Below are 13,842 nucleotides of genomic sequence, written 5' to 3'. Positions count from 1 at the left end.
CCACAGAATATGCAACACTCAGAGTGAACGCTGATATAAGCTATGGATATTGGGTGATTATGGTGTATCATTTGTTTTATCTATAGTAACAAATGTACCACTCAGTGGGGATGTTGATAACTGTGCAGACTATGTGTGTGTCGGGCCAGGGGTATATGGGAAATATCTATACTTTCCTCTCAATTTTGCGGTGGATCTAAAACTGCTCTAAAAAAAGAAGGTCTTAAAAAAATGAGAAGACATATGTCACATATAATTCTTTTATACTTAATAAGTAGAATGACTTTTCCTTTTTTAATATAAGCTCTTTGTAATTGTATCCTAGACATGAAAAGTGGTTGTAACCATATTCTTTTATTTGGTACTAAAGAGGGAATAGCTTATTCCGGTTTTAGGTTTGTATATTAATATTCACCCATGTCTTCCACTGTGGGCATTATGCTGTCATACATTCTTGCCATGAGGTGCATCAGTGATTCTCTCCAGAGGAAGAACAGAGGAAGAATCCTGCCTGGATCATACATTTATATTCCATAAGAGGGCTTTAGGAAAGACTTGTTAAAGCAGTAACATTCTGATTAACACTTTAAAGAGAAATATATAATGTAGAAAAAAAATGAATTGAGACAAAGGCTTCAGCATCTCTCCTTCCAAGATTTTATAAAATGTAGGTCATGTCAAATGGTAATTGTATAAATGATTAGTTAAGGCTTGGTTTAAATTTTTAAAATATATATTTTTATTGACTTTAGAGAGGAAGGAAAGGGAGAGAGAGAGATAGAAAAATCAGTGATCAGAGAGAATCAATGATAGGCTGCCTCCTGTACACCCAGCACTGGGAATTGAGCCTGCAACCCGGGTATGTGCCCTGAGTGGGAATCAAACTGTGATCTGGTTCATAGGTCAACACTCAATCACTGAGCCATGCCGGCTGGGCTGATTTAAACTTTTTATGGTTCTGATAATCACCAACATTAACAATTACTATTATAATATCTGTGAGAATGTAGAATTTTTCTAAAGTTGCTTAAAAACTTGTAAGACATTTTCCCTTCTTTTTCAATTTTGTTTTGTTTTCCCTTCCTCTCTCATGCCCTGCCCTCTTCTATACTCTTTCTAGTTTCCTACCTTCCTACTGTCTTTTCTCTCATCTTTCCTTTGAGAATAGTTAAAGCTTCAAATTAGGTCAATTTTTTATTCTATTTAGTGAAGGCATGTTTTCCTGGGAGAAAAGAGAGAGGTGATGGAGTCATACAGATTTGTTCAGGTTTAGGGCTGCTACTGGAACTCTCAACTATGGAAATTCTTTAACCTCACTAAGCCCCGTCTGTGAAATGGGTACATAACATTGACCTTATATGGCTGCTAGAAAGATGACAAAAGATTAAGGCTGTAAGGTGACAGCATTTTGCCAAGAGTAAAATAAAAACTCAGCAAGATGTATTCATTATTTTATTGTTATTATTTGCATAGACTATCTATTAGGTTTTGCTAGAGTGATTGAGTCCTCTGTTCACTTACTTATCTGCTCTTGATTTATGTAAATCAAGTCAACATATCAACCAGGTTTTATTTTCAATGTAAATGTAAGTTATTTTAGAATATAATAATACAAAATAATACTGTATATTGGTTAACATTTCAACGCTGAAAAATGCTTTCACTTGCATTATTTTAATCTTCAAAATACCACTGTGAGCAAGTTATTATACTTAATACTTATACTCAATTTTCAAACTGAATTTAAAGTGACCAAACCTAAACTCAAGAAGCTGAAGCAAATGACCTAGAATCACCTGTTTCTTTTACTCTGCTGCCAGTGCTCTTCCGAGGACACTCCGCTTCTGGCTCCTCTCCTCTGGCACGCTGCTTACTTCTATGAGCAGGAGAGAAAGTTTGCATTCCGTACTGCATGGACAGGATAGGGGTTTCAAAGACTGGAGAGAATTCTCTTTCTAGAGTCCACAGATACACCAACATCCACAGTCACAAAATACAAATCCTTAGCCAAACAAGGCACAGTGAGTGTAAGGACCTACCACATTTCATATGAAACATCTAACAGAAAAACAAAGGCAAGGGAAAAGCAGTTTAAATGATGTCCATGCTTCGTAATGGGCTTCAGCCTTGGGAGACTCAGTACAAAGTGTTTTGTCAGATTAATGCCCTTTTCCCTGTCATGACCATCCTAGTCAGTTAGGTTTTTTTTCTTTTTTTTTTCTTTTTTATTATCATTACTAGAGGCCCGGTGCACAAAATTCGTGCACGGGGGGGGGGGGGGGGGGTGTCCCTCAGCCCAGCCTGCACCCTCTCCAATCTGGGACCCCTCAAGGGATGTCCGACTGCCCGATCCACCGGGATTGGGCCTAAACGGGAAGTCGGACATCCCTCTCACAATCCAGGACTGCTGGCTCCCAACTGCTCACCTGCCTGCCTTCCTGATTGCCCCTAACTGCTTTTGCCTGCCAGCCTGATCAACCCCTAAACACTCCTTGCCAGCCTGATTGATGCCTAACTGCTCCCCTGCCAGCCTGTTTGCCCCTAACTGCCCTCCCCTGAAGGCCTGGTCACCCCTAACTGCCCTCCTCTGAAGGCCTGGTCACCCCTAACTGCCCTCCCCTGCAGACCTGGTCCCCCCAACTGCTCTTCCCTGCAGGCCTGGTCCCTCCCAACTGCCCTCCCCTGCTGACCATCTTGTGGTGGCCATCTTGTGTCCACATGGGAGCAACATCTTTGACCACGTGGGGGCAGCCATCTTGTGTGTTGGAGTGATGGTCAATCTGCATATTACTCTTTTATTAGATAGGATAGAGGCCTGGTGCATGGGTGGGGGCCAGCTGGTTTGCCCTGAAGGGTGTCCCAGATCAGGGTGGGGGTTCCCTTAGGGTGCGGGGTGGCCTGGACGAGGGGCCTGTAGTGGTTTGCAGGCCGGCCATGCCCCCCAGCGACCCAAGCAGAGGCCCTGGTATCTGGGGTTTATTTATCTTCTACAGTTGAAACTTTGTAGCCTGGAGCGGAGCCAAGCCTCCTGCTTGTTTTGTGGCCACAGCCATTTCTGTTGGGATTTATTTATCTTCTATAATTGAAACTTTGTAGCCTTAAGCGGAGGCCAAGACAGGCCAGGGCTGCAGAAGCTTGGCTACCTCCATCACCAGGGGCAACCCTAGCCTCCTGCTCTCTCCAGCTCTGTGGCTGCCGCCATTTTTGTTGGGATTTATTTATCTTCTATAATTGAAACTTTGTAGCCTTGTGTGGAGGCCTGGGCCTGCCAGGGTGTGTTGAAAGCTTGGCTTCCTCCATCGCTGGGGAAATCCAAGCCTCTCTTCTGCTCGCTCCATGGCCACAGCCATCTTGGTTGGGGTTAATTTGCATACTCGCTCCTGATTGGCTGGTGGGCATGGCTTGTGGGTATAGCAGAGTGATGGTCAATTTGCATATTACTCTTTTATTAGATAGGATTTTCTTTTTTCTACGCATTCATGTACACTCAGTTCTTTCCTCCTAATCTGCCTTCCAATGATCTTGTTGCCTTTATCCCATTTGTCAGACCATCTGTTCTGTCCATTGGCCTTCTAGTTCCTTGTGTATGTTCTACTAACTTCCTGCAAAGAAAAATTATCAGCAACCAAACAACGCAGCAAAGTTGACAGCACTCAGAGCAGTGTTGACAAGTGGAGACAGGGTATCAGGGAATTAAAATACTTACAATTTACATTTCCTTTGTATCTGGAAACATTTCTGAAAGTGTACCCTGAATTTTGTCCACTTTGAGTTCTAGATCTCTGCTTTTGAAAATATATGTGGAGAGACATATAATGGTTAGTTTATATGTCTTCAGAAGAACCAAGATGGTGTATTCTAGAGAGGATGTTAACTTTTTTACATATTTATCCCATCTATTTTTTGAATATGGTAATACATATTTGGCAGACATTGGTAGTGTACACTATTGAGTTTACAACTATAGCATAAAAATATTCACAGACATGTTTTTCTTTTTCTTTCTACTTGTTATCAGCTGCCACAACACTTTTGAAATCTTTATAAAAAATGTGTCTCTTTGATAACCTTGCTTAAGATTGATTATCAAAGCTTCCTTCCTAATCATTTTGGTATCTTGGTATGATAAATTGAAGGAATTCTTCCCTTGATCTAATGTAATACTGTATTTGTCACAGTTCATTACTATAAACAGACAAGGGAGTCTTCACATTTTTATTGTCAGCCTAGTATATTCTCTAACCCGTGCAACAGCTGTGCCACTGAAGATGAAAACCCTCAAGAGTACCAGGGAGATGTCTGCAATAGCTCCTCTAGGCTTGTCAGAACAAATGGGGAACTTCTGTTAGTGCTAGTCATGCTATTCCTAAATATGCACGCAGAAATTTGCATTGAGCTCATTAAAGTTGTGGTTATCAGAGGAGCATTATCTCAGTGTAAATTATTACTTCTGAAGAAAAACAAATCTTGCTCTTGATTTTTCTTCTTTTTATGATTTCTTTGGTAGTTAAATATGTATGTTAACTTGTGGGAGACTTTTATCATTGCATTGTTCAAAGTTGTTGCAGCCATATTTTTTGGCTTACCTCATGTTATGCATATATTTGTGCATTAATTTTTTGTGTATGTATATATGCACTGGGTGAAAGAGGTGAAACGATTAAGAAGTATAGATCGGGCCGAAACCGGTTTGGCTCAGTGGATAGAGCGTCGGCCTGCGGACTCAAGGGTCCCAGGTTCGATTCTGGTCAAGGGCATGTACTGTGGTTGCGGGCACATCCCCAGTGGGGAGTGTGCAGGAGGCAGCTGATCGATGTTTCTCTCTCATCGATGTTTCTAGCTCTCTATCCCTCTCCCTTCCTCTCTGTAAAATATCAATAAAATATATTTAAAAAAAAAAAGAAGTATAGATCGGTAGTTAAAAATAGGCATGGGGATGTAAGGTACAACATAGGAAATATAGTCAATAACAACTATGTATGGTGCCCATTGGGTACTGGAAATTTCATGGGAACACTTTGTAAAGTATATGATTGTCTAACCTCTATGCTGTACACCTGAAACCAATACAAAATAATATTAAGTGTGAAATGTAATTAAAAATTTTTTTTTAGAATGTTAAAAAAAAAAAGATATCACAGGAAGCTATACCGCTGGGATTTAAACATCTTTCACCCAGATGAATACAAATAATTGATGTCTTAGGCTTAGATGAACTTGAATTTTTCAGTATTCCAGTACTCAGATCAGTGTGTAAGATTTTGACCTGAATTAGCATGACTAATGAAAAAGCAGAAAGGAAAACTACTGAGGGGATAGGCAGAGGCAGTTATCACTGCTTGATTTTCATGCTTCTCTGAGAACCATTAGTCTCGGCAGCACTTTGAGCCTGTGACTCTTCAAAGTGGAACTAAATATGTAAAGTTAAAAAAACATATTACACAATCCCCGAACTGATGTTGACAACCCAGAAAGTATTAGGAGAGCTGAGACATGATGACTTTTTTCAGCAACAAGTGCCAGTTTTTATACTGTTCTTGAACTACGTAAGTCCATATTTCTGACATTATCAACGACTCAAAGCTGTGCTTCTAACCTAAAGTTAAATGTCTAATTTTAGTAAGACTGTGTTATATGTCCTTTGTAGGTTAATTCTGAATGTATTTTTCTATGTCTGTTGAATTTTTTGGTTTCTTATAAGTGAGCCATTTCATCTTATTATTTAAATTCTACAAAAACCAGAAAATAAACTCAAGGTGTTAGCTGAGTGTGTACATGTTGTGGGAGAGGAGGAGGCTTGTTCCTGACATTCTGAGGTCTGGAATTTTTTACAAATTAATTTTAAATAAATAAACATGTTCTCATTGGAATATTGTGTTTGCCACTTATACAAATGGTTGTCTTTCCAATGCAAGAGAGCTCGCTGCCATGACACCCTTCCAACGGGAAGATATAACAATCCACTCTTCTGAGTATGTGAAATTCTCAGTAGAGAATTTGAGTTTCTATTATTAATGCATTAGGATTAGCAGTCTTGGATAACCATGATCTGAATTTAAGAACTCATGGGAAAGATTACGTTTTTGAAAATAGCCACTCATGTCAGAGAAAGAGCCCTAAATTTAGCTTTTAAAAATGTGTAATATTTTTTACTCTAAAAACATTTAGCTGAACAGTAATATTTAGGATCGACTTATTTAGTGATGGTACATCCAGTAGTTAAATGTATAATACAAATATAAAATGCAAATATAAATATGAATGCTAATTATAAAAATAAACTTACTGTTATTACAAATTAACTATGGCATTCTGCCAGTGTCGCTCAATTGGTTGAGCATCATTCCATGCATCAAGAGGTCACCAGATCGATTTCCAGTGGGAGCACATGCCCTGGTTTGAGGCTCAATTCTCAATAGGGGGTGTGCAGGAGGCAGCTGATCAATGTTTCTCTCTCTTTCTCAAATTACTAAAAACATACTTTAAAAATATTAGCTATGGGCACCAATGAACTCATAGGAATGTTAATAAAATTATTCTTATTCTTTTGTTCCTCAGTGTTTCACATGAGAAGACCAAAGTTGTCACATTATATCTAATGTTTGCTTTTCAGAGAGTATCCTGTGTATATAAAGTTAAACATTGGCCAGTTTTAACTTATAAAAGCTAGACTTTAATCTAATTAAATAATGCAAATTTATCTTTTTAATTTTTAATCTTGCCTAGTTTTTAAACTGTTATTCTATATTACATTGAGTAGGAAAGCATTTTTCCTTGACAGAATTATCTTAATCTCGAAGCTACTTTAATCTTAAAAGTATTGTAGAGCAGAATAAAAATCACAAGCCAAAATTCTAGAGTTTACTTAAAAAATCTGGCCTTCTCATAGATGTATGCAGAAACTAAATTCCAGGCAGATTGCTCCCATGCCAACAACAGTAATTTGAGAGAGAAGTTTTGCTTTAGCTTTGGAAACACTGCAAATACGTGAGCTTTTTTTCAGCTGCTTGTCTCACAAAGGACTCAGCACAGTTTAGAGCTGTCTAAATTGTAAGTAGGGACTAGGAAGGATCAACCTGCTGAAATGATTTTGATAGACTTAATGTCTTTGAAGGATGTAAGCTGACATTTGATATGTGTGTGTGTGTGTGTGGTGTGTGTGAGAGAGAGAGAGAGAGAGAGAGAGAGACGAGAGAGAGAGAGAGAGAGAGAGAGAATGAGAGAGAATGCAATCATGGGTACACAACAGAAATTCCCATCTGAATGTATTTTTCTATGACTGTTGAATTTTTTTGTTTCTTATAAGTGAGCCATTTCATCTTTTAATAACCGTTTCAAACTCATGTGGTTTTTAAACTTTTGACATGTAATTGAAATAGAACAGCCAACTGTGAAGAAAGTTGATTGCAAAGCAATTAGAATTGATCTTATTTTTTCTCCCAGGTCAAGCTAATGCCTCCTGCTCCAAATGATGACCTAGCAACACTCAGTGAGCTCAACGATGGCAGCCTGCTTTATGAAATTCAAAAGCGCTTTGGGAACAATCAGATATACGTAAGTGCCCTTGAAATTGCCTTTTGCACTGCATTTGTCTTGCTGCATATTTTTACTCTTCAGTGCTGCAAATATTACAGGTAATGGATTTATTGTTGCTTCTGGTCATGCTGATGGCTTACAGTGGATTTCTCCAAAGCTCAGGGTGATTCTTCTGATGCAATTCTAAGGCAAATTCAGCAAATTCCAAATTTCAGAGTTGTTAACTAAAAGTTAATATCCTGAGGGTAGACAACTTTCTTGTAATGCTTGCTGTGGAAGATGCTGCTAGAACCATCAGATCTGCTAATCACTTTTGAAAATGCTGTTTGTTTCATCTATTTAATTTAGCATTCTATATCTGGAAAAGGGAAACTAAAGACAAAAAGTTCATTATGCAAGGAGAACTGCCTCCCTATTTGCATGAAATGATAAGCTATTATTCCTCTAAATTATCAGGAAATATCTTTGTAAAGTAAATAATGTATACAGGGATCTTTGATAATAGGATACAAATATATGGCTCAGATGACAAACAGCATGGATAATTTATTTGCTGTGGTTCTTTCTTGCTTTATATGTGTGAATTCTACCAATACTAGTAATAATTTAGATGCCATGTGATCTCATATCTTAATCTCTTTCTCTCTCTCCTTGATTTTGTTATATTCAACTCAGAGCAGTTCAATCAGAATATCTATAGGGAAATCTGATTATACACACGTCTGCTATCTCTTTTTGACAGCATCCTTTTTTTCTAGTCTGCTGAGAAATTGATTAAGTAATTTTCATGGAAATATGAAGTCTGTGATTCCCTTATAAGTCATAAATTGTCAGGTGCTGATTAGCTTATGAAAATTCAATGCAGCATTTTAATGCTTGGATAAAGTGCCTGCCACTGTAAATACACTTAGAATTAAATACCTCATTTAAAATTAATGGAATTGAGTCATTGGCATAAAGTGGAGAAAACCGATTACATTGGTCTGCTATTACTCTGTTACTTGTGTAATATTTTTATTCCATTTTATTCTCCTTACCCATCATTGTGTTGATTCTTGTTTTTAGCTTCTTAGTAATATAAGATGACCACTGCTCAAATTCTTTCTTTTTTCTTTTTTTTCTATAAACCTTCAGGAATGCATTGAAACCTCAATAGTTGCATTTCTTTTAAAAAATGTCTTTATTGCCCTTGTTGGTTTGGCTCAATGGATAGAGTGTCAGCCTGTGGACTGAAGGGTCCTGGGTTTGATTCTAGTCAAGGGCACATGCCTGGGTTGAGGGCTCCATCCCCAGTGTGGGGAGTGCAGGAAGCAGCCGATCAATGATTCTCTCTTCATTGATGTTTCTATCTCTCCCTCTCCCTTCCTTTCTGAAATCAATAAAAATATATTTAAAAAAAAGAGGCTTGGACAAGCATGTTCTAATCTTAAATAACAAATACTTCTTACCTGTTTATCTGAGTCATAGCTCTAATTCCTCCGTGCAGTAGAACATAGATCAGCCGTGGGCAAACTACGGCCCGCGGGCCGGATCCGGCTGTTCTATCCAGTTCTCTTGCTCTCCCCTCCGCTCCTTTATTTTGAATTTATATTAGTTCACACAAACACTCCATCCATGCTTTTGTTCCGGCCCTCCGGTCCAGTTTAAGAACCCACTGTGGACCTCGAGTCAAAAAGTTTGTCCACCCCTGCCATAGATATTCTCTGTCTGGATAATCAGAATTAATATTCCCTGATTTGCTAAAGTTCAAATATAAATTTAAATTTAATATAAATTTGCCACTGTGTGAGGCATGGGTTTCTAACCCATGCAACAGCTGTGCCACTGTGTGAGGCATGGGTTTCTTATTCTCTGTACTTGAAATATTGAAGAGCTAAATTGTCTAGGAACAATTTTGTGATGAGTGTTCTTTGTTATGGTTTGAATTCACCCTCATGGATAAACAAGCAATTTAAATATTATTGATTGAATGGTAATAAGTGATTCTCTTAATGGTAATAAGTGTGTCCTATGCACCATTGGATACATGGACCTTTATTAGCAATCTTCAATGAGAGTAAGCATTTAGAAGCTCATAGCAATTTGATGGTTTAATTTCCATCTGTTGAATTTAATAAGAATCAAGGTTTGTATTTTCTATGTCTTTGTCTTTTTCAATTTCATTTGTCCAGGAACTCATATTTATTATGTTTTACTAAAGTATCGGTCCATGATGAATTGAAAATAAAAACAAGAGTTTCTTCCCCACAAATATAAAGGCACTCGTTTAATAGATGTCTCAAAATTTAAATATTCAAATTCCAGAGTCTGATCTTGACACACCCTCCCAACATGTCCCTTCTCTAGCCGCTCGCAGCACAATTAATGGCATCTCCTTTCTTCCAGCTTTCAGGCCAAAGTGCTGGTAAGAGTATTAATGTGTGTTTTTATTCCATATCCCATATCTGATTTTAATGCAAATATCATCAGCCCTACCTTCAAAATATGCACAGAGCATGACTTCCACTTCTGCCACAGGCCTGTCAGAGCCAAGATAAAATATTTCATCTCAATTAATTGCTTGACAAGGATTTTCATCCTTTTTCTTTTTTTTTTTTTTTTAGGGTGGGGGCTATAGTCTGATTTGTTATATAAGACTAGAGGCCCAGTGCATGAAATTCATGCACTGGGTGGGGGGAGGTGTCCCTCAGCCCAGCCTGCACCCTCTCCAATCTGAGACCCCTTGGGGGATGTCTGACTGCTGATTGAGGTCCAGGCATCAAACAGCAGTCGGACATCCCTCTCACAATCCGGGACTGCTGGCTCCCAACCATTCGCCTGCCTGCCAGCCTGATCACCCCCTAACCACTCTCCTGCCAGCCTGATTGACGCCTAACTGCTCCCCTGCTGACCCGGTAACCCCCAACTGCCCTCCCCTGCTGGCCCAGTTGCCCCCAACTGCCCTCCCCTGCCAGCCCGGTTGCCCCAACTGCCTCCCCTGCTGGCCCAGTTCCCCCCAACTGCCCTCCCCTGCAGCCCTGGTTACTCACTACTGCCCTCCCCTACAGGCCTGGTGCCCCCCAACTGCCCTCTCCTGCTGGCCTGGTTGCCCCTAACTGCCCTCCCCTGCTGGCCTGATCACCCACAACTACCCTCCCCTGCTGGCCATCTTGTAGTGGCCATCTTGTGGCAGCCATCTTTGACCACATGGGGGCGGCCATTTTGTGTGAGGGCGTGAGGGTCAATTTGCATATTACCTCTTTATTATATAGGATTATTATATAGGATGATCTTTCAAAATAATCTGTAAATTGATCTTTTAACTAAGTGTATAGCATTTAATTTAGTTATCAAATTGGGAAGTTTCCATACAGTTTATAGCAGTAGGAAGTTTCCACATCATCAAATAGAAAATGAATTGCAGAGGATGAGACATCTGCTTGCTGGGAAATTCATAGAATAAAGGCATTGAATTTCCCAAACAATTATTTTCAACAGTCACAGAGAGAATAGAAGATGCAATCAAATCTCTTCATGGATGGCCGATAAGTATGCAAACGATACTCTCTTTACAAACGCACTAGTGGAACTTGAGACTTATAAAGAAAATAAACCTTACAAAATAAAAATAAATTCTGTAACATTTCATTAGCCAAGTATAGAGCCTGGCTCATCTCAGCCACTTAATAACTTACTGTTCCCTTCAAGGTGACCTAATTGGATGCAGCAGGTCTTCTTTTTATGAGCATCTCAAGAGGTGGAAGTTTACCAGCTGCTGTCAGAAGTTGAAGTCTCCCTCACTTCCAGGTTATTTGAAATTATGTGGATGGACACATTTTTTCCAAGCTAGCCTAGTTATTTAAAGTCTCACTACAATATGCTATGCTATGCAGTGTCTGCCATATAGTTGCATGTAATTCCATTCAGTCTAAAAGATGCTTTTGAACACTTGACATGTGTAAGTTACTAAAAAAGTAATGTATTAGAAAAACAAGGTAAAGGAAATCTTTACATTTCTATAATTTTAAAAATTATTTCTCTGCAGTAAATTTAAAAAGTTCCATTTTATCAAAATGGCCTCTTCAGATTATGGTATAAACCTATATGAAGTCATTTTTATGACTACCATTAACATTCAGATCACGTTTTCATAAATTATTTTTTATTCATCAAAAATATAGTATCAGAGACAATCTCAATTTTCTTTAGTAATTAGACCAATATAAACAAGTTTTATCTTAAATAGGAAAATGCAATTTGGAGTTACTCTATTTTTGTTTTATCTTAAATTTTTTTAATCTTCCTTAACAGATTTCTCAATTATCCCTCAGTCTACTTTCTAGTTTCATTTTTATTCTATGGAATAAGAGTAATTTTGAGATACTAAATGAATAAGGTCTCCTTTCAGCTCAATTATTTCACTTTTATTTCTTTTCTTTTTTGCTAGACTATAAAATTTCGGCCAATCCTTCTTTTAAGTAAATGTTGTATTGAATTACAACATATAATGGGAATAATGCACAACTTATTAGTGTATGGCTACATGAATTTTTGTTTGGTGAATACACATATATGATCAGCAGCTTCATAAAGAAATGGAATATAAGAAGCCCTTTCCCCAAGTCACCCTAATTATTACAAAAGTTTCTGACATTTTGGGCTATCAAATAGTTTTGTCTGTTTTCTTAATTTTACATAAAAGAAATCATCAAGTATATTCTCTTTTGTGTTTTTCATCCTTTATTTATCATTTTGTTTCTGGTATTCATCTATACTGTTACTTGTAACACTACTTATCCACTTTTATTCCTATACAATAAATTATTATGTGATTATATCCTAATTTATTAATTGACTCTACAGTTGAGGAACCTTTGAGTCATTTTCACTTTTTGGTTATTATCTATATACTAGGGGCCCAGTGCATGAATTTGTGCACCTTGAAAGGAACTGTGGGCTGTGAGGCTGTGGTGGGCACAGGGGTGGGTCTTGGCCCATCCTCCAGGCCCCCAGTCCCCTGTCTGCTGGCAGCCCTGCTCCTGCCGCTGCCGCTCCCACATGCTTATGGCACTGGCCTCGCTCGCACCTGCTAATGGCACAGAGCAATTGGGGCAGGCGCCGGCAGTGGGTGCGAGCGGGACCTGCGCAGTGATGGATGCTGCCTGATCCCCACTCAGGAGCAGGGGGAGGTGGAGAAGGCCTCAGGGGTGATCGGGGCTGGCAGCCGCCGCTCGCACCCACTGACAGCACCAAGCGATTGGGGCCGGCGCTGGGCGCTGGCAGCGGGTGTGAGCGGTGGCTCTGGCGCAGGCAGCAGGTGTGAACGGGGCTGAGGCTGGCAGCAGGTATGAGCACCGGGCAGGACTGTGGCACGCAGGAGCAAAGAATTTTGAGTAACCACCAGAGGCTCGCCCTGATGACAATGACCGGCACCCCGCCTTGATTGATCTGGCACCTCTACTCACCTGCTCCACCATCCCGCCACGGCTGATGTCTGCCATGTTCTGTGCTCTGCTGCTTGCTGCCAATGCCCGCCATGTTCTGCACACGCCCCCTGGTGGCCAGCATACATCATAGAGACCGGTTGTTCGGTTGTTCTGCTGTTCAGTCTATTTGCATATTAGGGTTTTATATATATAGATGTAAAATCCTAAGTGACCATTATGACCAGTCGACCAGTTGCTATGATGCACACTGACCCCCAGGGGGTAGATGCTCAATGCAGGAGCTTCCCCCTGATGGTCAGTGCGCTCCCATAGCCAACCTCCTGTGGCCCCTCCCCCACCCCCCAATCGCCCCCCATCAGTCCTGATGGGGGGCTGGTCTGTCAACCTCCCGCAGCCCCTCCGCACTGCTAGCCAGTCCCCCCAGATAGGCCTCAATCACCGGCCAGGCCAAGGGACCCCACCTGTACATGAATTCGTGCACTGGGCCTCTAGTAAATAATACTGTTATAAACTATCTTATTTTCTTTTTGGAGGTACACAAAGATAAATATTTCTATGGGGCATTTACCTAGAACTGTCTCATTTTTGTATCCAGGAGAAAAAGGTTTCGATATTTTATCATTCAGCATGTTGTTTGTGGTAGCAATGCCATGTGTAGTTACTTTTTATTTGATTAAGGAAGTTCTATTGAATTAATAGTTTTCATAGTTATTGTTTTAAATCAAAAGTGGGTATTAAATGTATTTAAATGTTTTTTTTCCAGCATTTATTGAGACCATCATGTGACTTTTGTTCTTTACTTCTTAGTATTATGAGTTGATCTTCTAATGTGAAGCCAACATTACATTACTAAAATAAAGTTTATTTGGTTGAAATCTTT

General features: G+C 39.5%; 1 protein-coding gene across 1 annotated transcript in view; it reads left to right on the top strand.

Annotated features, from left to right (window-relative positions):
• MYO16 (myosin XVI) overlaps positions 1-13,842 on the top strand; it is a 435,293-nt gene that overhangs the window by 104,345 nt on the left and 317,106 nt on the right. The window contains exon 11 of the mRNA XM_080660342.1: positions 7,444-7,554. Coding sequence (XP_080516468.1) covers positions 7,444-7,554 — 111 coding nt within the window. The remainder of the gene's footprint in view (positions 1-7,443; positions 7,555-13,842) is intronic.

Source organism: Plecotus auritus, assembly GCF_963455305.1.
Source record: "Plecotus auritus genome assembly, chromosome: 3".
Lineage (NCBI taxonomy): Eukaryota > Metazoa > Chordata > Mammalia > Chiroptera > Vespertilionidae > Plecotus > Plecotus auritus.
This window is presented reverse-complemented; position numbering and strand designations above follow the sequence as displayed.